Source organism: Nycticebus coucang, chromosome 18 (genome assembly GCF_027406575.1).
Source record: "Nycticebus coucang isolate mNycCou1 chromosome 18, mNycCou1.pri, whole genome shotgun sequence".
Lineage (NCBI taxonomy): Eukaryota > Metazoa > Chordata > Mammalia > Primates > Lorisidae > Nycticebus > Nycticebus coucang.
In genome coordinates, this window is record NC_069797.1 from 10,072,205 (window position 1) to 10,096,104 (window position 23,900).

At 46.7% G+C, this 23,900-nt stretch overlaps 1 protein-coding gene across 4 annotated transcripts in view; it reads right to left on the minus strand.

Annotated features, from left to right (window-relative positions):
* Positions 1-23,900, minus strand: part of SPECC1 (sperm antigen with calponin homology and coiled-coil domains 1) — a 358,846-nt gene that overhangs the window by 58,882 nt on the left and 276,064 nt on the right. For all 4 annotated transcript variants that reach the window (XM_053568570.1, XM_053568569.1, XM_053568568.1 and 1 more), the window contains 3 exons: positions 19,451-19,532; positions 15,042-15,198; positions 10,564-10,666 (listed from right to left, as the gene is read on the minus strand). In XM_053568570.1, coding sequence (XP_053424545.1) covers positions 10,564-10,666; positions 15,042-15,198; positions 19,451-19,532 — 342 coding nt within the window. The remainder of the gene's footprint in view (positions 1-10,563; positions 10,667-15,041; positions 15,199-19,450; positions 19,533-23,900) is intronic.

Genomic DNA, 23,900 nt, shown 5'->3' on the forward strand with positions numbered 1-23,900 from the left:
GATGGAAACGTGCAACTCTCCAGTCTCATCTTGACCTGCCTGCACCCTGTCTGCTGTCACCCCAGCCACACAGCCTCCTCCTCTCCTGCCCACAGGGCAAGCTCCCTTCCTCCCCAGGCTCTCAGCACCAGCTGTTCCCCACCCGAGATCTCTTCCACTCACCCCACAGGGCTGGCTCTGCTGTCATTCTGGTCTTAGTGTTTACACCACCTACTCGGCCTTACACCACGGACAGGCCTTCCCTGTGTAGGGGACACACAATCACTCTTGTACCTTCCCAGTTTTCTGCATGGCCCATGGAACTATTCTTCTTCCTTTTCTCATTTCTTTCTTCTTTTTCTGTGTCCTGTGCCTTTGACCCACCCCCTTCCTGGGGGGCTAGACTTGCTTGCTGACCATAGTGTCCAACACGGGTTCAGAATATACAGGGGGTGCCAGAAAATGTATATACATTTTTTTTTTTTTTTTGTAGAGACAGAGTCTCACTTTATGGCCCTCAGTAGAGTGCCATGGCCTCACACAGCTCACAGCAACCTCCAACTCCTGGGCTTAAGCGATTCTCTTGCCTCAGCCTCCCGAGTAGCTGGGACTACAGGCGCCCGCCACAACACCCGGCTATTTTTTGGTTGCAGTTTGGCTGGGGCTGGGTTTGAACCCGCCACCCTCGGTATATGGGGCCGGCGCCCTACCGACTGAGCCACAGGCGCCGCCCATGTATATACATTTTAAGAGATGTTATCTATGTATTATTTTTCAAAGTTAAATTGAATTATAGCAGCAAGGTGTAGTGTGACATCCGTCCAAGATGGCATTGATCAGATGAATGCTAGTGTCACCACCCGACAGGCAGGACAAAGAACAGGGAGGAGGCACGACTATTGTTGGAGGAGCGAAAGATCATTCATAAGTAGTATTTGAAATTCGGGAATGTTGTAGAAGTATGATGACAATGGAGGTGTGAGTGTCCAGCAGAACCCCAAGGGGCCTAACATATTTGTGATAAGTGAGAGACGCATGTCCTGTGCGTGACATGTGCAAGGGAAGATCCAGGAGGGCTCACACAGCAATAAGGCCTGCCTCTCCTGCCACAGTCACGCGCTCCATACAAGTCTGACAAACAGTGTACATGTGGGACAGGAGTTAGCAGAAGCAGCATAGGACACATTCTTTTTTTTTTTTTAAGACAGAGTCTCATTATGTTGCCCTCATTAGAGTGCTTTGCCATCACAGCTCACAGCAACTTCCAGCTCTTGGGCTTATGTGATTCTCTTGCCTCAGCCTCTCAAGTAGCTGGGACTACAGGCGCCTGCCACAACGCCCGGCTATTTTTGTTGTTGTTGCAGTTGTCATTGTTGTTTTAGCTGGCCCGGGCTGGGTTCAAACCCACCAGCCTTGGTGTATGTGGCCAGCCCCCTACCCACTGAGCTTACAGGCGCCGCCATAGGACCAATTCTTAAAACAGCAAAATGGAAAGTTTCCATCCCAAGATTATTACAAGCACTGAGACATGAGAGCTGCCTCCATGAGAACATGGCAGGACAACACACGGGATGAAGAGGTGCAGTGGCGTTCCCCTCATGTTCTCCTGACTAAACACCCCTTGACTCCTACCTCTGGGGCCCTTAAAGGATGTGGAGTACTGTAGAAAACAGGCTTCAGTACTTGAGAAAGAAATTGAAAGGGTGTGCACAGCTACAACAAGTAACATTGGATCAACGTTACTCCAGCAGTTTCCCGTAATCAGAAGTGTCTGAGCACCTCTTATAACTGCAGATGTGACTTGTATTCATCTTTTGTTATTGGTACCTATTGAATATTACACTTCTAGCACAGTTTTTTCCTTTCTATACAGTATACACCCTCTGTGTTTGTTGAGTGCACATATACATCAGTGTGCTAGTCTGCGCACACCACAGTCAGTACTCACTGACTATTTCAGCTCAGGGCTGGGAGTGATGTGATGAAAGGTCTCCCCAGAAACTGCCCTGCAGCAAAAACACTGGGGACACCTGCTCAAGCAGTGGCCTTAGCCTGGTCAGCCCCCTCCCAAGTCAATAGCAGCACTTGGTTTCAGCATTCCTCCTCCTCCACAGCCTCGCCTGGCTCCCACGAGTCCTCTGACTCTCCTCCAGCTTCAATGCTCATGAAATAAAATTATCAGCTCCTCAAACTTTGACTCAGCCTTGGCTAAAATAAAAAGATAAAATGTAAATCATAACAATGTGTGACAGATGCTTCAGGAAGAATCAATCTTGCAGACAACTACTAAATTATCATCCTTAATCTCACTAAAGGTTAAGACCAGGAAGAGGTGGTTAGAGGGTGTTTATATACCCTGTGCCTACAGAGGCTCCCTGAGTCAGGAAGAACAAAGGTCTTATTGGAGCTTAAACCTTTGGATCTTTTTTTGGTCATCATAAATCAGTTATTCTGCTCAAATTTCCTGAGAAGAGGCAAGTAGCCACCTGCCCCCCAAGCTATTCAACTGTTCACCATAATGTTTTAAAGTCTTTACTACAGTGGCTCTCAACCTTCCTAACGCTGAGACCCTTTAATACAGTTCCTGTGGGTTGTGACCCACAGGTTGCGAACCGCTGCTTTACTTCGAAGCAAACTATGACAACAAAGCTTGTAAAACAGGTTATAGGAAGAAACATTTATTTATTACTATACAGAATATGTTATAAGTGAACTCAGAGCCTTCAGCTGCTCCACTGTTGCCGTATGTGTGCGCGCGCGCGCACACTGTATGTTTCTCTTCTCAAACTCTTCAGAATCTTCAGTCTAGCCCCGCAGAATGCTTGAATAAGGAGGGCCTCTAGGGAATCCAAACCCAACCACGGAAGCTCATTCTTCCTGGTGTCAGGAAGTGAATAAGGCAAGAGAGTGCTGAGGTCTCGTGGGGCCCAGGAGGTGCCAGGTGGGGTGCTGTGCAGTGTGAAGTCAGCAGCTCCGAGTGTGGGGCCACGGGACACCTCGTCCTCTCTCTCCCTGTCCTAACAGGCCCAGAACGGTCAGTCTGCTTTGCCTTCTGCCTTCCCTTAGCTGAGGCCCTTGGCCTGTAACCCACTCTGGTGAGTATGTGGAATCGGCTCTAAATCTCTCCTAGGTCCTCTGCCGCCTCCCCAGCGGCATGACCAGGCCCAGCACCCCACACCTCCACAGCGGCCCCCAGCTGCGTTCTCAGGGCCCTGCAATGCTCTGAGCTCTGTGGCTGACGCTAGTGATGGCATCAAGGTCACGGGGCAATTTTAGAGGGGTGAAATCTGTCAACACTTGGAGTGAACCTGGAAGCAGGTTCTTTCCCAGGGCCTCCAGGTAAGAGCCCACCCAGCCGATACCCAGACAGTGAAGCAGAGGACCAGCAAAGCTCACAGGGACTTCTGGTCTACAGAACTGTGAGCTCCTTAACACGGGCGTGGCTTAAGCTGCTATCTTGGTATTAACTTGCGGCATCAGAAAACTAACAGAGTGGAGTTGCTGAGATCAAGCAATAACAGAGAATTGCTGAGTTCCACCCTTATGCTAGATGATAAACAGGTGGTGGGTGCTCCCTCGCCAAGCTGGTGGAGACCCATTGTTCATACCGCTGGTTTCCTAATCCTTTTACTGCGCGCGGACTCTTGACCAGTCCGCCCAGGCTGTGGTGTTCAGCTCACAGGCTCTCACTAAGGCCTGCACACTAGGACCGCCTGAGCAGCTATCTCGGTCAGTTAGTGATTACAACAAACTATCAGACTGGGGGGCTCAAGAACAAACAACAGGAAGTGACTGTCGCAGGTCTGGAGGCTTGGAGGTCCAGGACCAGGGCAGGTTTGGTGTCCAGGGAGAGCCCATTCCCTGGTTCTCAGGTGATGCCTGCTCACTGTGTCCCAGGAGGGTGTGAGGGGCAGGGCAGCTCCCGGGGGCTTCTAAGGGCACTGCTCCCATTAGGGAGCTAACCACCTCCTCGAGGCCCCAGCTCCTCACACCGTCACACCAGTGAGTGGGTTTCAGCAGAGCCATTTGTGGGGGAGGGCACAAACATTCAAACATGGCAACGGCTTTTTAACAATACTGATGCCCAGGTCCCTCAAGAGCCTCTGATTCTTTCCATGTAGGGCAGGCCAAGACGTAGGTAGGGATTTTTTAAAGGCCCCCTGGGTGGTTCTAAAGTGGAGTCCATGCTGAGAACCATGCCCAGTGGGCAGAGTTCTAAGATGCCCCCATGACCTCTAACCCCTGGTGTCACTCCACGATGACACATGAGGTTAGGGCTACTAACGAACCGACCATGAGGTAGGGAGATGATTGGTGGGCCAGGCCTGATCACATGCAGTGTCTAGGAGCAGAGTGTCTTCACCAGCGTGGCAGAGGAGGAGGTACCAGCCGAGGGTGTGGAGCGTCTAGGAGCAGAGTGTCCTCATCAGCGCGGCAAGGAGGAGGCACCGGCTGAGGGTGTGGAGGTGCCGTGGAGAAGGGGCCTCCAGGAGCTGTGTCTCTACATCTGCAAGAAACTCTCCAACCACCTGAAGGAGCCTGGAAGTGGGTTCTGTCCAGAGTCCCCCAGCTGAGGATGCTATTGAGCAGACACCCTGATTACAGCCTGCAGGAGCCTGGGTGGAGAGCCCAGCCGCAGTGCACGTCTGACTGCCGTGAGCACAAGAGCGTGGCATTTTAAGTGACTGACACAAATGAGACCATTTGTTCCACAGCCAAAGAAAACTTACACAAGGACTTAGACAAAAGCAATAGAAATGCTTGGCCATTTCTAGCTGAACTACTTTTCAAATTATGTTTCACATAAGAGTAAACTTCAGCGTCACTTTACATCTCTCTATGATACTGCTCTAATGTTCGCATCTGATAGACGAAATTGGCGGCCTTTAAAACTCTCAAACTCAGCGGCTGAAACTTACTAAGGGTTAAAGATTCTTGCTTTTTAGATGTAGGGAATCCCTACCCAACCCATTGTCCAGATCATCACTGTCAGGCAAGGGTCCAGGGCATTGCAGGGCCCTGGGAATGCAGCCGGGGCTACCGTGGAGGTGTGGGGTGCTGGGCCTGGTCATGCCGCTGGGGAGGCGGCAGAGGACCTAGGAGAGATTTAGGGCCGGATTACACACACTCACCAGAGTGGGTTACAGGCCAAGGGCCTCAGCTAAGGGAAGGCAGAAGGCAAAGCAGACTGACCGTCCTGGGCCTGTCAGGACAGGGAGAGAGAGGACGAGGTGTCCTGTGGAACTGCTGACTTCACACTGCCCAGCGCCCCACCTGGCACCTCCTGGGCCCTGGGGGACCTCAGCACTCTCCTGCCTTAGTGTCTTCTGGGCTGTCGGCAGGGGCCTTCTCAGCTGTTTCTTGTGCACTCCTTCCCTCTTCAAACTCATCATGCTTCAAACCTTATGCCATGCCAGAGAAAGTTTCAGCTTCAAAAGGACTCATGTGACTAGGTCAGGCGCCTCCAGACACTGCCCCTCTTCCCTATGCAGGGAGGTCAGGTGAGGGGAGCCTGTGGAGCTCCCCTCAGGATCCTGGCACACCCACCTCTGCCTGGGCACGGCTCTTACTGACTGACCATTATGTCCTGGGAATTTCTCCATCAAAACACAAAATGAGCTAAAAGCAGATGCGGAAGGGAGAGACACAGGGGTTCCACAGGTCAGGAAAAGGGTTAACAGCTCCTGGCTCCATGTGAGGAGCAGGTCTGGGGACTAAGAAGGAAGTTCAGGGCCTTCCTGGGAGTCTGACTTCTTTCCCCCAAACCACCCCAGGGTATGTGAGGGAGCAGAATTCCTGGGGGGTGGGGGGCATTTCAGCTGGCTACTCTCTCTGCTCTCTGTGGCAGAGTCCAGTTGGCTCAAGTTCCTTCACTTGGTCTCAACCCTGGGCTGCCTCACGACTTGGGAAGCTGACTCTGGGGCCCAGCAGGTGCGTCTGGCTGCGAGACTGACCTTCCAGAGCCACTGAGTCATGGTGGCCAACTCTACCCAACACAGTCACTGCTATGACAGCCTCCTCACTCTGACTCTCCACACCCCAGACTTGGTGGGAGACAGACACCACCACCCAGACACCAGAGTCCTTCAGGTGAGGGGAGCCTTGCTCAAATGTCACTGCCCCGACCACTGTTTTGAAACTGACCCAAATGCCCAACATTTCCAAATACTCCTTGGCAGCTTTATCCCCCTCTCCCTCCTTCTAATATAGCACACACTTCTTTTGCTTTTTTGTTTTTTCAGTCCCCATGAGGAAGTTCGTTCCATGAGAGCAGACCTCCCTTGCTTCATTCACTGCTGAGTCTCTGGCACCTAAAATACTACCCGTGCCGGGCACAGAACAGACCCCTTAACAAAGATTCATTACTGAATTAATATATGGAGGGGTCTGACACAACTGATCACGCTGTACTTTGGGGAAACAAAAAGTATTTTAAGCCAAAATGTACATGGCGGGTGGCGCCTGTGGCTCAAAGAAGTAGGGCGCTGGCTCCATATGCCAGAGGTGGCAAGTTCAAACCCAGCCCTGGCCAAAAACTGCAAAAAAAAAAAATGTAAATGGCTATGGGCTGTCACAATGACTGTGAACCATCTGAGTTTCCAACAATTTATTTTTGCTTCCTAATTTTGAGAGAACAAGCGTATGAGGCATCTTAGACAAACAAGGCTAGACAAAGAACGTCTTGTGAAGAATAAATGAAGCAGACACCTGTGATTTATATTTCTACAATGATGTTTAACAATGAATGGAAAAAGCTACTTAGGCAAATGGAATTTTGGCTTTCATCAAACATAACATGTTTTGAAAACTAATTTAAGATGTTCACAAAAAAACAAAAGAAGTCACTACAGCTGGAAACATGCTCATGATTATCATTAGAAATATCTTACCACCTACCTCTTTCCTGCAATCTAATCATAAGAATGTTAAATCATAAAGGACCAATTCCTTCTGAAGATGCTGTCTCTCCCTGTGGCAGCCCCCTTGGTCTACTCTGCCAGTTGGGGATGACAGTCTGGGCAGAGGCCACATGTGAAGGATTCATTCTTTTTCTTTTCTTTTTTTTTGAGACAGAGTCTTACTTTTTTGCCCTGGGTAGAGTTCTGTGGCGTTATAGCTTACAGCAACCTCAGAATCTTGGGCTTATGTAATCCTCTTGCCTCAGCCTCCCAAGCAGTTGGGACTACGGGTGCCTATCACATCGCCCGGCCAGTTTTTAGAGATGGGGGTCTCACTCTTGCTCAGGCAGGTCTTGAACCCGTGAGCTCAGGTCATCCACCTGCCTTGACCTTTCAGAATCTTTTTCTTTTCTTTCTTTTTTTGTGAGACAGGGAAATTGTTCATTCCAAGATTGTGAAGCTATATTGTCCCATATTTCCTTACGAGCATTCTGTGGCCCAGGCTAGAGTACAGTGGTATCATTGTAACTCACTGCAGCCTCAAACTCCTGGCCTCAAGCATTCCTCCTGCCTTCGACCTCCCAAAGTGCTGGGATCACAGTGTGGGCCACTGCAGCTGGTCGATGATTCACCTGTGACTGACCGCCCTTTTTCAGCTGTTTTCTTCAGTCAACTGTCCTACAACTTCCTGCGATCAGCTGTCTCTAATTCTCACTCTTTCCCATTTCCTCAGCAGCCCAGCTGACACACTGAGGGACCTTCAGGGGTGGTCTGGGCCTCAGAATGGGGCTGAGGCAATGTGGATGGTAAAGCAACAAGTATAAACAAGGGTCAGAAGCCCGTTTGGAAGCCTCTGTTATTTGTCGTTAACGTGACCAGCTCTTTCTTTTTCTTTTTTAACATAAAATTAAGGAAGGTAGTGTTAGTATCAAAGATACCAGATACTTAGATTCTTGGGCAAACTCTGATTTTAAGGCATCTGACTGATGATATGACACAGGGAATCCTAAGCCTGCTATTGAACTACCAGGGCTGGGTCTTGGCCAAGGCCCAGTTTTTCTTCCTGGCCTTTTTCTTTCTCTGTCCTTCTAACCCTCAAAAGTATTGTGGTGCCAGAATCTTCTGAAGTTTTATTAAAATGTCGTAAGAATGCAGTAGGAGTTGGTGATTTTATTTTTAGTTTTTAGTTTTTTTGAGACAGAGTCTCATTTTGTCACCCTGGGTTGAGTGCCATGGTATCACAGCAATCTCAAACTCTTGGGCTTAAGCGATTCTCTTGTCTCAGCTTCCCAAGAGGCTGGGACTACAAGCCGATCGCCGTATCGCCCAGCTATTTTTTTAGAGACAGGGCCTCACTCTTGCTCAGGCTGGTCTCTAACCCATGAGCTCAGGCAGTCCACCAGCCTTGGCTTCCCACAGTACTAGGATTATAGCCACTGCGCCCTGCCTGAGTTGGTGATTTTAACAAGGGTATCTAGCTAGTGTGAAAGGTGCAACAATAAAGCTTTCAGAAGAAAATGTAGGATAATATAGCTTCGTGATCTTGGAATGAACAATAATTTCTTATACAGGATACTAAAAGCACTAACCATTAGAGAAAAGATTGACAAATTAGACTTACTTAAAATTAAGAACTTTGTTCATCGAAAGTGTGAAAATTCAGCTCAGTGCCCATAGCACAGTGGTTATGGCGCCAGGCACATGCACTGAGGCTGGTGGGTTCGAGCCCGGCCCCGGCCTGCTAAACAATGACAACTGCAATAGAAAATAGCCGGGCATTGTGGTGGGTGCTTGTAGTCTCAGCTACTCGGGAGGCTGAGGCAAGAGAATCGCTTAAGCCCAAGAGTTTAAGGTTGCCATGACACCACTGTGACATAGTGAGACTCTGTCTCAAAGAAAAACAAAAAAAGTATGAAAATTCAAGCTACATTGGGAGGAGATGTATGTTTGCCATACATCTGTTTGACAAAAGATTTATATCCTGAATATATAAAGAACTCTTTAAGGCAGTAAGAAAGAAAAAGACAACCTGATTTTTAAAATGGGCCAAAGGTCCTATCCCGTTCACAGTAACACCACCCTCTCTCCAAAACAAATGAACAAAAAATGGGCCAAAATCCTGAGCAGATACATCCCAAAAGAGGCTATCCACATGGCCGATTAGCATACGAAAAGATGTTCAACCTCAATAGCCAATAAGAAAATGCAAGTGCAAAGGCACCCCCAGGGCTCAAGCCTGTAATCCTCACACAGCTGGAAGGCTGAGGCAGGAGGATCTCTTCAGCTCAGGAGTTCAAGATCAAACACCTCAGCTATACTAAAAATAGGAAAATTAGCTGGGTGTTAAATTAGTAGTGGGCGCCTGTAGTCCCAGCTACTTGGGAGGTTGAGGCAGGAGAACCACTTAAGCCCAGGAGTTTGAGGTTGCTGTGAGGAGGGCTGAGGCCACTGCACTCTAGCCTAGGCAACAGAATGAGACTGTGTCTCAAACAAACAAACAAACAAGCAAAAACAACCCACAGTGAGATATTGCTATACATTTACCAGGAAGACCAGGAGCAAAAACCCTGGCAAAAGCAAGCGTTCGTGAGAATGTAAAGAAATAAATCTCTTATAAATTGGTGGATGTAAATTAGGCAACTACCTTAGTAGTCTGTTTGATGCTATCTGCTATACTTAAATATATGCATACCCCATGGCTCAGGAGACATGTACAAGAACACACCAGCATGATTTATAATAGCCCCAAACTGGAAATTATTCAACTGTCTATCAATAATAGAACAGATAAATAAATAACAGTATATCTCATACAATGGGTTACTGAATAGCAAAGAAAATGAACAAATTACAGCTATATGCAATGACAGGGTTAAATCTTACTAAATATTGTGTAAAAAAGACAGATGCAAATATCACTGTTTTTTACTTTTATAATAAAATTCAAATGCAAGCAGAACTAACCTAGTATTCAGAGATGCATACTTTTGTAGAAAACTACAAAGAAAAGAATCAAGGACAATAGTTATCTTCAGAGACCTGTAAGGGGTTATGATGGGAAAGTCATCAGGAAGGTGTTAGGACCGGGCATGCTCCATGACTGGATGGGAGAAGTGACTGCATGAGGTTTTACTTCGTAATAATTCATGGAATTATTTATATTTTGTGGACTTTTATCTTTGTGTATAATTTGCACAATAAGAAAGCTTAAACTCCTATTAGATAATAATTCCTCGTCTGACCTTCAGAGAAAACAGTATTCTTCCAGTAAACCAAAATTTTTAATCCAAATGCAAACAACTCTCAAAGCAACAGAGACAAAACTTTTGAAAAAATTTTTGGGCCCATCTAGGTGGGACCTTCATGAGAATGAGGCAAGGACACCTCCCTAGGAGAAGGATTCAGCATAAGGCTGCTGGGCGTACTGCATGGGGACCTTATGTCACCTCTGGGCCAAGGAGAAGGTCCCCTCCCTGCAGCACCTGCAGCTCGGCCTGCAAGTGCCCTGTCTGTGGGTGGACGCAGACGGCCTTCAGTGACACTTGCCGCCCATCTGGCTGCTTCTGTGTAGTGCACCAATATCAAACCCACCCTGGCTGCCCTGCCTATGAGAATGGAAAGACGACAGCAACGCGCATGTGGGCACACCAAGCGCACACACAGGACATGCTGACAGTCTCCTCACCGCGTAGCCTTCTGTCTTCTTCTGGCACCACTTCAGCAGAGCGTTGCGCTTGGAGCCGCCATATTCCCGGGCCAAGGCTGCCAGAGGGTCTCTCCTTTCCACACTGTTGGAAAAACCGCAAAGAGTAAGGAGAAGTTGGTCATTTTTTGAACCCTCAAATATACAAGAAATAAATGACTAGATTAGGAAAGCAAAATTACTAGATTAGGGTGGCGCCTGTGGCCTAGTGGGTAGGACGCCAGCCCCATATACCAAAAATAAAATAAAATCAATAAATCAGTAAATAGCCAGGCGTTGTGGCAGGCACCTGTAGTCCCAGCTACTCGGGAGGCTGAGGCAAGAGAATCGCCTAAGCCCAAGAGCTGGAGGTTGCTGTGAGCTGTGACGACATAGTACTCTATCAAGTAAGAGTAAGACAATGCTAGTGTGTGTGTGTGTGGGTGTTATGGGATATTTCAAAGGTAACAATTTTTTTTCCTTAAACTAGAAGATGGGTTATCTGGGTAGATCTCGATGCATGTTATTCTTTATACTTATCACATTTTTTTATACCCAGCCAGTCTTTCCTTTTTTTGGCAGAGAGTCTCACTATGTTGCCCTGGGTAGAGTGCCGTGGCGTCACAACTCACAGCAACCTTAAACTCTTTGGCTTAAGCGATTCTCTCGCCTCAGCCTCCCGAGTAGCTGGGACTACGGGCACCTATATTTTTAGAGATGGGGTCTCGCTCTGGCTCAGGCTGGTCTCGATCTGGTGGGCTCAGGTCATCCACCTGCCTTGGCCTCCCAACTGCTGGGATTATAGGCGTGAGCCACCATGTCTGGCCCATCAGCCAGGTTTTCATAGCAATATTTCAAAAGGATTTTAAAAAGAGTTAGCATGGCTTAGACCTCAGCAATATGAACTAGGGTAAAGACATTTTTTATTTTTTTATTTTTTGTAGCGACAGAGTCTCACTGTACCGCCCTTGGTAGAGTGCCATGGCGTCACACGGCTCACAGCAACCTCTAACTCTTGGGCTTACGCGATTCTCTTGCTTCAGCCTCCCGAGCAGCTGGGACTACAGGCGCCCGCCACAATGCCCGGCTATTTTTTTGTTGTTGTTGCAGTTTGGCCAGGGCTTGTTTGAACCCGCCACCCTTGGCATATGGGGCCGGCGCCCCACTCACTGAGCCACAGGCGCCGCCCGTAAAGAGATTTTTTAAAAACCGGTTCATCCTTGAATTTAATTTTTCTTGTATAATTTGATGACTGCTTCTCTGTGCATCTGGCCGATTTGTAAAGGCCAGTTCAGCAGCTCCTCTGGCCAGACACGCTGTTAACTACACAGTCCTGACAACCGTGCCTCTGTTGACCATCCCCGGTCTTGTGTCATACCTTGGAACTGAATTTCTATACCTGACAAATCAGAGAACACTGAAATAAGAGTTTGGAGAAGAGTCTCTGTATAAATGGATGGCTAAGACAACCACTAATCATCTTTGTTCCTTTTTTAATTTAATTTTTATTTTTTGAGACAGAGTCTCACTTTGTTACCCTGGATAGAGTGCCATGACATCATAGTTCACCGCAACCTCAAACTCTTGGGCTTAAGCGATTCTCTTGCCTCAGCCTCCTGAGTAGCTGGAACTATAGGCGCCACAATGAAATATAGGTTACCACAATGCCTGGCTATTTTTTTGGTTGCAGTTGTCACTGTTGCTTAGCAGGCCCAGGCTGGGCACGAACCCACCAGACTGGGTGTATGTGGCTGGTGCCCTATTCCCTAAGCTATAGGCGCCGAGCCTGAACATCTTTCTTTAAAAAAATAAAGCTAATTCAATATGGTTGCAAAAAAAATTTAATAATAATGGAATGAGAGCTTCTAAAGTAGGTAATTTCTATCCTGCCAATGGTTTGTCTCAATGACATGAATGTAAAATTGAAATTAGAAATTACCTTTACTCAGGTGGCGCCTGTCAGTAAGTAGGGCACCGGCCCCATATATCGAGGGTGGCAGGTTTGAACCCGGCCTTGGCCAAACTGCAACAACAACAAAAAAAATAGCCGGGCGTTGTGGCGGGCGCCTGCAGTCCCAGCTACAAGAGAATCGCCTCAGCCCAAGAGCTAGAGGTTGCTGTGATGCCACAGCACTCTACTGAGGGCGACAAAGTGAGACTCTGTCTCTAACAATAAAAAAAAGAAATTACCTTCACTAATTTGACCTGTCATAATGAAAGATAAAATACCAACAGGACATTAAAATATGCATAGCCTTTGTATGTGCATTTCTGCCACAAGTAAAAGGGTGATTTCAGAATAGCACTAATTGTGGTCCTAACGCCTCTTTTGTTTATTTGAATCTCTTGTACATAAACAGGTCAATATGTAATATTTGGGGCTTTAAAGTAAACCTCTGAAATATATGACTTCATCTGTTTGGGTCCAAGTCCAGGCTACACCCAAAGATATAAGACTTGAAATTATTCAGACTTTCACAAATCCTTTTAAAATACCCACATTGGTAATTACAATATTTATTAAAAAGCTGCTATTTACAAAGTAGCCAATCTTGTATACTGATCTATCTACCTATTAATAAGTATTTATGGCTTGGTGCCTGTAGCTCAGCAGCTAGGGTGACGGCCACATAACAACAGGAACAACAAAAAGCCAGGGGTTGTGGTGGGTGCCTGTCGTCCCAGCTACTCAGGAGGCTGAGGCAGGAGTTTGAGGTTGCTGTGAGCCGTGACGCCACAGCACTCTACTGAGGGTAACAAAGTGAGACTCTGTCTCAAAAAAAAAAAAAACATACATAAAGTATTTACAGAGTGAAATGTTATGTATGTTACAAGAAGCCAAAATGTAAGTCAGACATTCACTGTCCACTCATTTTAGACTATATGTGGACAAAGGCATATTCTGTACAACATCTCCACATGGCGAAGCAGCACCAAAATTAAACATCCAAATGGGCATCAGATACCAAGGCTTGAGGAGGTCCGAGCTGCCAGGCGGTTGCTGCTCAGCTTCCTAGGAGGTCTGACCTTGAAGGAGAAGCAGTGCTGAGAGCACAAAGGAAGGACACTCGGCTAGGCCTGTACACCAAGGCTGCAGGCAGAGAGGTTCCTGTACTCTGCTACACAGGCTCAGGTGGAGGGAGGGCTGGGCCTTCTGGCAGGTGACTGGGGTGGGGCAGCACTAATCATGGGCCATCTAAAGACCAGGATGAGAAGCACGGATGACAGAGCCACGGGAGGTTTCTGCAAAGTCTGTGGCATGTGCTCAGTGCTTCAGAAGATGAACCAACAGCGGGGAGCAGGGAGATTCAGGAGGGGGAGGAAGTAGCTGAAAGCAGCTTGTTGTGGCTTGGGTGGCAGGGCACTGAAAAGGGAGGCGGTGGCAGTGGTGTGGAAGCACAGACCGGCTGCTGGTGGGCACCCAACCGCCTGCTGTCCTCTCCTCTCCCACCCACTTTTTCACATCTCTTAGAAAGTCCTCCTTAAACAGTGATTCCAAAGTGCCTGTCTAAAACAATATGCCACTGTTGTAGGTATGATCACTGTACCACTGCTCAGAAACAAAAACACAATCCTACAGACTTGGTGGATCCCCCATGCTCTTCCAAAATAAGTACAGTGTCTGGTGGCTCACAGCTGTAATCCCAGCTCTCTGGGAGGACAAGGTGGGTGCATGGCTTGCGCTCAGGAATTTGAGACCAACCTGAGCAAGAGTGAGACCCTGTCTAAACTAAAAATAGAAAATCTAACTGGGTATTGTGGTGGGCACCTGTGGTCCCAGCTATTCAGGAGGCTGAGGCAAGAGAACCACTTGAGCCCAGGAGTTTGAGGTTGCTGTGAACTAGGACACCATGGTACTCTACCCAAGGCAACAAAGTGAGACTCTGTCAAGAAAAAAAACAAAAAACCTCTTTCTTAGCAATGACGACTATTTGCAATAAGTTTCCAACCTGCCTTTCCCACTTTAATGCCCTAGTCATCCATCCATCCACCCACAAATGCTGACGGAGAGCCTTCCACACGTGGCAGAGTCCCTGCCCTCACGGAGCCCGCAACCGGGCCCATACACAAGAACTGCCCATAGCTCCCTGAACACCACACACGGCAGAGTCCCTGCCCTCACGGAGCCCGTAGCCAGGCCCATACACAAGAACTGACCACAGCTCCCTGAACACTGTCCCACAGCTTGCTCACAGTGGCATCTTTACACGCCCTGGCAGAACTGCCACTCCTCTGTAGACTTCGTGATCCAGCTAACGCCCCCGCAACTGCTTTGCTGTGTAGCACTGTTTCAGTGGCCATAATCCCCTGTTGCCCCCCGCCGCTGCCTTGTAGACCCATCACAGGCAGGTGCTGCACCTTAATCATGCTTCAGGAAATACTTGTGGAAGTAAACTGACCATATGGAATAAAACAGAAGGAAGAATAAAAGGTTATCAGCCCAATGCTTCTCTGATTTCTTAATGTTTTAAACACGGTACCTGAGTTTACTCTGTGGTTTCAGCCCCCCCGTGGAAGCACTCAGCAGTCTTGAGTTCCCAAAGCCCAGAGAGGGTGGCCTGCTCAAGGACTCGAGGGAGGGGCTCTTCCGGAGGTAAGGGTCTGGCTTCAGGTCCTCGGCCCTTCCCTTTAGAAGATCTGTGTGAACAACACAATCACCAGTTTCCAAGGGAGAGAAATTTTGTCATCCTACTTTATTCTCCAGTAGAATACAATTCTCATTTTATTCTCAAGCTCAAATAGACATGCACACACACTTTCTAAAGTAATAACAATGCAAATAGAGAGATGATGTTTTCTAGAAAAGGATTCTCCAGGTAGAACCAACCACATCATCTAGAGGACCTAGTGCCAGATCGGGCCCTGGTCTAAAACTTCGGATGAATTTCAAGACAGTGTCAGCAGAGTACTAAACCAAACATGGGCCCTTCCAAGTTTTTTTTTTTTTTTAAATTAATTAATTTATAATTATTATTATTTTTTAGAGACAGAGTCTCACTCTGTCACCCTTGGTAGAGTGTCATGGCGTCACAGCTCAGAGCAACCTCCAGCTCCTGGGTTCAGGTGATTCTCTTGCCTCAGCCTCCTGAGTAGCTGGGACTACAAGCACCTGCCACAATGCCCTGCTATTTTTTTGTTGCAGTTTGGTTGGGGCCGGGTTCAAACCCGCCACCCTCGGTATATGGGGCCAGCGCCCTACTCACTGAGCCACAGGTGCCGCCCCCTTCCAAGGGTCTTATGCTGCTGCTCACGAAGCCTGCCCCATTTCCAGCTAACATTCTTTGTTTAAGTCGATAGATATCTAAGAGAGAATTTGGAGGAAAACACCTGATGTCACAGCCAGCAGCAGACAAAAGTCTGGGAACCAAGAATAGCTATTTTACAAGAGAAAGGCCTGTCCAATCATAGGGCGTGGCTCACTAAAAATTAAGTAAAAATAAGTCTGTTAAAACTCCTTTCTGGTGTTATATTAGTCTGAGTCAAAACAGGTAAGGAAACAGGCTGTATCCTCCTGAGGACATTTCTTTCTTTCTTTTTCTTTTTTTACAGACAGTCTCACTGCATTGTCCAGGCTGGATTTGGATTCAAACTCATGGGCTCCAGTGATCCGCCTGCTTTAGCCTCTCAAGCAGTACTGTGCCTCCCCGGATTATATCTCTTAAAGGACCATAAAAGTACAGAACAAGAGAAAAATTTCAAGATTGTCTAGTCTGTATTTACAGAGGAAACTGGCGCTCGGAGAACTAAGTTATCTTATTTGAAGCTGCAGGTCAGCCAGAGCCCAGGCCAAGCCCACCACTGCCTCCTGTGACCCACAGGCAGTCATGGAAGAAAACAAAACTTCCACAGTTAATAGCCCCAATTATAGGTGGTAAAGGGGGAGTGAGGCCACTTAGCTCTAAACAGCAGAGAAAAACAGTGTTTACAGGACCAAAGAGAACAACAAAAACAGCAACTCATCCCTGCTTCTACAGCCTCTGATGACCTCAGTGTTGGTAAGCAATGGCTGGAAATTGCTGGAAGCAAGCAATTTTCACCATGTAATCCTCTTTTCTAATTATTATAGTAAATAGAATCATTTAAGCAGACAGGTGCCCACTGGTGGGTCAGTGAGGCGGGCAGTCAGTGGGGTATTTACTTCAGAGCTATAGCTGCTGTGGTCTCAGCTTCAGTATTTGTTTTGGTGATTAACAGAATGGTTTCTCTATACCAGTGATTTTCAACTGGTGTGCTGTGAGAGGGTCTTAGGTGTGCCACAAGAATTTTTACAGATCATTAATTAAATTATTTTGAAAGAGAGGCAGTGCCTGTGGCTCAAAGGGGTAGGGCGTCGGCCCCATATGCCAGAGGTGGCGGGTTCAAACCCAGCCCCAGCCAAAAACTGTAAATTACTTTGAAAGAAGTTCAAAGTACAGTAAGTATACTCTTTTTGATCAATGTAATTTAAGTGTGCTGCAGAAGTTTAACTGAAGTTCAAGTGTGCTATGAGATAAAAGGTTGAAAAGTATTGAGAGAAGACACAAACATTTCAAGAAACAAATATTATGACCACAAAGCTCACCTACTCCACTTGAAAGTGGATATGATGATAACTTTAATGTTTTGTGTCTTCTATCACAATTTAAATTTTGAAAAAGCTCCCCCTGCATCACACACATAAGCAAGTCATCCCCCATGTCACATGACATGCAGAGGAGGCGGCTTCTGGCTCCAGCACGCAGACCTGCCTCCCAGAAGGATCCAGCACGCTCCTCTCTCTCCGTCTCCACTTAGGCCCTACTCTGTTTTTTTCCTCTGACTTTAGACTACCCACTGGTTTTTGGTCATCATTGCTTTCTTCCTGGAAGCCACTACTAGGACTTCATAAACTTTTCTTTTTTTTTGTCCTACATAAACTCTTTCTTTCTGTTTTTTTTTTTGTAGAGACAGAGTCTCACTTTATGGCCCTCGATAGAGTGCCATGGCATCACACAGCTCACAGCAACCTCCAACTCCTGGGCTTAAGCGATTCTCTTGCCTCAGCCTCCCTAGTAGCTGGGACTACAGGCGCCCGCCACAACACCCAGCTATTTTTTGGTTGCAGTTCAGCCGGGACCAGGTTTGAACCCACCACCCTCGGTATATGGGGCCGGCACCTTACCGACTGAGCCACAGGCGCCGCCCCTTTTTGTTTTTTTTTTTGAGACAGAGTCTTACTATGTCACCCATGGTAGAGTGCCGTAGCATCACAGCTCACAGCAACCTCCAACTCTTGGGCTTAAGCGATTCTCTTGCCTCAGCCTCCCAAGTCGCTAGGACTACAGGCGCCTGCCACAACACCTGGCTATTTTTTTGTTGTAGTTGTCATTGTTGTTTAGCAGGCCTGGGCTGGGTTCGAACCCGCCAGCCCCCATGTACATGACCAGCACCCCAACCACTGAGCTACAGGCATCGCCCTCAAGTCCTACACAAACTTTCATCGCTTCTTATGAAGCTGCTAATCACAGAACCATCACCTGCCTCATCAACAGAAAGAATGAGGAGACATCCTGCCCGGGTCTGCCCCAAATCAGTATAGCCTCTGATAAGTCACTTAATCTCTGTAAGGCCTGAAATCTCTCACATGTAAAATTCGAGGAATGGGCCAAGATCATCTCTAAATTTCTCAAGGTCAGTGTTTATCTAAGTCTAAAATCCTTATTCAATGCCATGAAGATGAAAGCAATATTCTCAAGGGAAATGTGCCTCATAGAAACAACTATCACATTTGAAGGATGAGCCTGTGTTTGACTGTCACTCAGAAGTACAGTTAGGTTTTCTCTTTACCCATATCACAGTGTAGACATTTTTTTGTGCTTAGAAAACAAAAGGATTTCTGTCTATATGATCTAGGTTTTTGGCGGTCTGTCCTTCCTATGGGCACCAGTACATAGTTCATACAATGCTTGCATTGCTTTTGTTTCCTAATGGTGACCACAGAGACACACACACGGTCTCTAAGGGGCACGTTCTGGACACCTTGGCTTTCCGCCAGGCTGCCCGTGCTCCTGCTCTTGCCGTTCTGGGCACGTGACCTGGGTTGGCAGAGGAGAGCAGGCAAGGCGCTAACGCAGACACCTCCCCAGAGCCTGCCACACGCCAGCCACGTCCTGAGCACATGAATGCACTAACTGAGCCCTTGGAGTGACCCTGTGAGGGAGGAGGGATTACTTCTGTCTTGGAGATGAGGGAAGCAGAGCCCAGAGAGGGGGAGCAGTGGGGGGCAGGGCCGAGACTCGAGTACCCCCCTCTGACAGTCAGCACCAGTGCGGAGGCACAGCTCAGACAGCAGATGTGCTGAGCGAGAACTGCAAGTGGCTCATGCCTGTAACCTCAGCACTGTTACAGGTGGGTAAGCACTGTTACAGGTGGGTAAGCACTGTTACAGGTGGGTAAGCACTGTTACAGGCCAAGGCAGGTGGGTCACTTGAGCCCAGGAGTTGGAGACCAGCCTGAGCAACATAGAGACTGTCTCTACCAAAAACTTGAAAATAGCTGGGTGTGGTGGCACACCTGTAGTCTTAGCTACTCAAGAGGTAGCAGTGGGCTGTGATGACACCACTGCACTCTAGCTGGGGCAACAGAGTGAGATTCTGTCTCAAAGAAAAAGAAAAAAACAAAAAACAACCCAAAACCCCAAGTTTGGCCTTTCTCCCCAGCACACCAGTGACTGCAACTGCCAAGAGGCACCTTTCCCTTCTGTTGGGAGCTCTAGTGAATCTAAAGTTCCAGACTCATGCATTTAGGGGTTGAAATTGCTTGGAATAAAAGCCACTGATTATTTTTCTAAGCTCAGTTTCTTGAAAAGAAACAAAGTTAACTTCACACACACAAAATAAGTCAGAAGTACTTCCCATTTTAGGAAGTTTACCTGAGAGGGGAAGGTCAGGAAGATCCAAGCGCTGAGTTGCTCCTTTGCCAGCCGGCCGTGCACTGCTGTACGTCGAGTGCCTCTGCAAAAACCAAGGGCACAGGAGCACAGTGAGCCTGTGATGTCAGCAAGAAAACAGACACTGGGGGGCATGTGCGTGTGCACGTGTGTGTGTGTGTGTGTGTGTGTGTGCGCGCGCACACGCATCAGTTCTTAAGCATTAGTAGAATCACTGAGGGAGCTTTAAAATTATTTATTTAAATAGTTAATAAAAAGGGCAAGTAGTAAAAAGAAAGCCTGTCTTTCACCTGCCCTTCTCCCCAGGGGTAATCATTATTGGTTAGCTCTGTGGATCTCCTTCCTGGAATACTCTCTGTACACACAAGGATATGTATAAAGGAACTGTTTTTTAACAAACCAAACCACAATGAAATACCACTTCATACCTGTGAGGAAGGCCAGCATCAAAACAGTAAATAGCAAATACTGGTGAGGAGGTGGAGAAACCGAAACTTTTGCACACTGTCGGTGGGAACAACAGCGTGGAGTTCCTCAAAAACTTAAAAATAAAACTACCATGTGATCTAGCAATCCTACTTCCAGGTATTTATCCAAACAAACTGAAGATAGGACTGAATTCAAAGAGAGATTTGCAGGCTCCTGTTCACTGCAGCATTATTCACAAAAACCAAGAAGTAGAAACAATCTAAATGTCCATCAACGGATGAACGGATACAGAAAAATGTGGTATATCCATACACTGGAATATTAGCCTCAAACAAGAAGGAAATCCTGTCACACACTATGACATGAATGAGTTTGAAGACACTGTGGTAAGTCAAATAAACCAGTCACGGGGGCAAAGCTGCATGATTCCACTGAGATGCACAGAAGCAGGAACTAGATGGTGGCTGCTAAAGGCCAGGGGACGAGTGGGTGCGGAGGTGTTCAAGGGCAGGGTTTCAGTCATGCAAGGTCTGGGCTGCCATACTGTGTTTATAGCAGCTCATGGTATGCTTTTACCCCCCATAAAACAAAGCATTTCATGATGCTAGTGAGTATATCATTAAAAAGCAACTTTAGGGCAGTGCCTATGGCTCAGTGAGTAGGGTGCTGGCCCCATATACTGAGGGTGGAGGGTTCAAACTTGGCCCTGGCTAAATTGCAACAAAAAAATAGCTGGGTGTTGTGGCGGGCACCTGTAGTCCCAGCTACTCGGGAGGCTGAGGCAAGAGTATCGCCTAAGCCCAAGAGGTTGCTGTGAGCTGAGATGCCACAGCACTCTACCCAGGGCAATAAAGTGAGACTCTGTCTCTAAAAATAAAATAAAATAAAATAAATGCAACTTTAATAAAATCCTGAAAGAGAAACGTTATCATGACATTGTATTGTTTTGTATACCATTTTGCTTTTTCATTTAACGTTAATATAGGTTGGAGCTCACGGCAGTGCCCACCGCCCTGACAGCTTCCCGTGAGGACTGCTGCAGGAGAAGCCCTGTCACAGAGAGGGCAGCGCGTGGTGCTGGAGCCAGACTGCTACCTCCCAGCCGTGTGACTCTGGGTTACTCAGTTCTCTGAGCTTTATTTTTTTTATCTATAAAGTGGTGACAATACTGATAGTGCATAGAGCATACACCAGAGGGCTGCAGGGAAGATGAAACGACTTAAATCGTTTAGAACAATCAAATTAGAGTCTAGCCTCTATTCACATTGGTATTGGTATTGATTTTGATATTAGTACTGGGAACAAGGCAGAGATGAATATCTTGGCACATCTGAGTGTGCCCATGTAACAGCAGGGCCATTTGGGAGTTTCTGGAAAATTCTTTCTTCTAGAGGCCCTAGAACGCTACATGTTTTTTTTTTTTTTTTTTTGAGACAGTCTCACACTGTTGCCCTTGGTAGAGTGCTGTGACATCACAGCTTCCAGCAACCTCAAACTCTTGGGCTTAAGTGATTCTCTTGCCTCCGCCTCCCAAGTAGCTGGGACTACAGGTGCCCCCTACAACGCCCGGCTATTTTTGTTGTTATTGTTGCAGTTGTCATTATTGTTTTAGCAGGCCTGGGCAGGGTTCAAACCCTCCAGCCTTGGTGTATGTGGCTGGTGCCCTAACCCACTGAGCCACAGGCGTCACCTCTACATAATTATTGAGCATGATACAAAGTGCTCGTGTCCCACATAATTATTGTGGTACACAATTTTCAAAGGGATTTTTCAATCTTGCTTTTGAAGTTATTTATCTGAATAAAAGTGACAATAATAAAATGTGTCCAATATTTCACCATTCATCAGATTGAGCAATTTCCCTTTTCTTTCTGATCTTCTAAGAATTTTCATCAAGAAAAGGTGTTTATAAAATACATCTTCCTGCCACCTGCCAGGATGACCTATGTGCTTTTTCTGCCTTTGTTAATGTGGTTAATTACTTTGTTTTCAGCAGTGAAAACAACCACACGTCCCTTGAACAAACTGACTTGACTTGATCTTTTTCATGTGTCTCTCAATTTGGTTTGTTGAAATTTTGTTCAGGATTTCTGCATGGTGGTTCACAGGAGAGAATGACCTTTTACCATTTATGTTTCTTTTTTCCTTTTTTTTTTGAGACAGAGTCTCACTATGTTGCTCTTGGTAGAGTGCTGTGGCGTCACAGCTCACAGCAACTTCAAACTCTTGGGCTTAAGAAATTCTCTTGCCTCAGCCTCCCAAGTAGCTGGGACTACAAGGCTACAGCACCCGGCTATTTTTCTGTTGCAGTTGTCATTGTTGTTTGGCAGGCCTGGGTCGGATGAACCTGCCAGCCTTGGTAACCACTGAGCTACCGGCACCAAGCCTACCATTCATGTTTTTTTTTTTTTGTAGAGACAGAGTCTCACTTTATGGCCCTCGGTAGAGTGCCATGGCATCACACAGCTCACAGCAACCTCCAACTCCTGGGCTTAAGCGATTCTCTTGCCTCAGCCTCCCAAGTAGCTGGGACTACAGGCGCCCGCCACAATGCCCAGCTATTTTTTGGTTGCAGTTCAGCCAGGCCGGGTTTGAACCTGCCACCCTCGGTATATGGGGCCGGCGCCTTACCAACTGAGCCACAGGCGCCGCCCCATTCATGTTTTTTAATCTCCTTGCTAGAACTCATTATTGAAGCTATGAGGCGTCTTTAAATGATAGTGTCTTTAAATGATGAGAAGATTCATCCCTTCATCTGGTCTTTTTCTCCTCTCTGTGTGAATTCATGTATGACTGATATTATTTCATCCTTAAACGTTTGGGAAGCTTCATGCTGAAGCCAGCTGGGCCTGGCATTTCCTTTGAAGAAAAGATTTAAATTACAGAGCATTGATATTTTTCTACTACTTTTTCTTATGTCACTTTCGTAAGTTATATTTTTCTAAAATTTTGACCATTTCATCAACATTTTCTAATTTATTATCACAAAGTAGTAATTTATAAATATCTTCTCATCACTGCTTTCATGACTGGGGAGCTGGGTGCGGTGGCTCATGCCTGTAATCCTAGCACTCTGGGAAGCCGTGCAGGAGGGTCACCGGAGCCCAGGAGCTGTGATGAAGCCACCTCACTCCAAATGGGATGACAGAGCGAGACACTACCTCAAAAAAAAAAAAAGACTGTGGGGTCTTCAGTGCTGTACTCCTTTTAAAATTCTTGACATAGGTAATTTCTGCCTCTTCTTTTAGCAGTCTTATCAGAGGTTCATTAATTTTAACAGTCTTTAAAAGAACAAATTTCACACAGAACCTCTTTTAATAGTCTCTCCTCTGTAAGTATGCTAGTTAAACTCTTTGTTTGACTGAAAGCTTCCTTCTTATGCATCACCTTCAAAGGATGTCTGCAGCAGGTGCGGAACCCTGAGAAGGTAGTGGCTTTCTCTCCGCATCCCGAGATGCCCCTGTCTCCTACTTCCATCCTGGCTGAGAAGGCAGCCGCCAGTTTTGCTCTTGCTCCTTTGACATCAAGGCATCTTTTTTCCTTTGGGTGCTTTTAGAATGCTTTCTCTTTTGTTTCCAGCAGTTTTAACCCCACGTGTGTAAGGTGTGGCTTTCTTTGTACTTATCTTGCTGGGGGCACACGGTTTCTACAATCTGGCCTGGACTTCTTTTATGAGTTTAGGATATTTTTGGACGTCCTCTCTTCCAAATACTGCTTCTGCCCCATCTTTTTATCCTCCTTTGGGGGGACCCAAATTACCCATGAGATCTTTTCACTCTGCCCATATGTCTCTTATAGCCTTTTCTTCGTTCCCTTTCTTTTTCTCTGTGCTTCAGTTTAGACAGTTCTACTCTCTTTAAGAGAAGCTTAAAGAATTGAAAACATGTCAGTAGAAATATCTACAGCTAAATTTTGTTGAGCCTTTAATTTAGGTACTTGATTTTTAAGTTATAGAATTTCTAATGGATTCTTATTTTAATAGATTGTGATTTTCTTTCTTTCT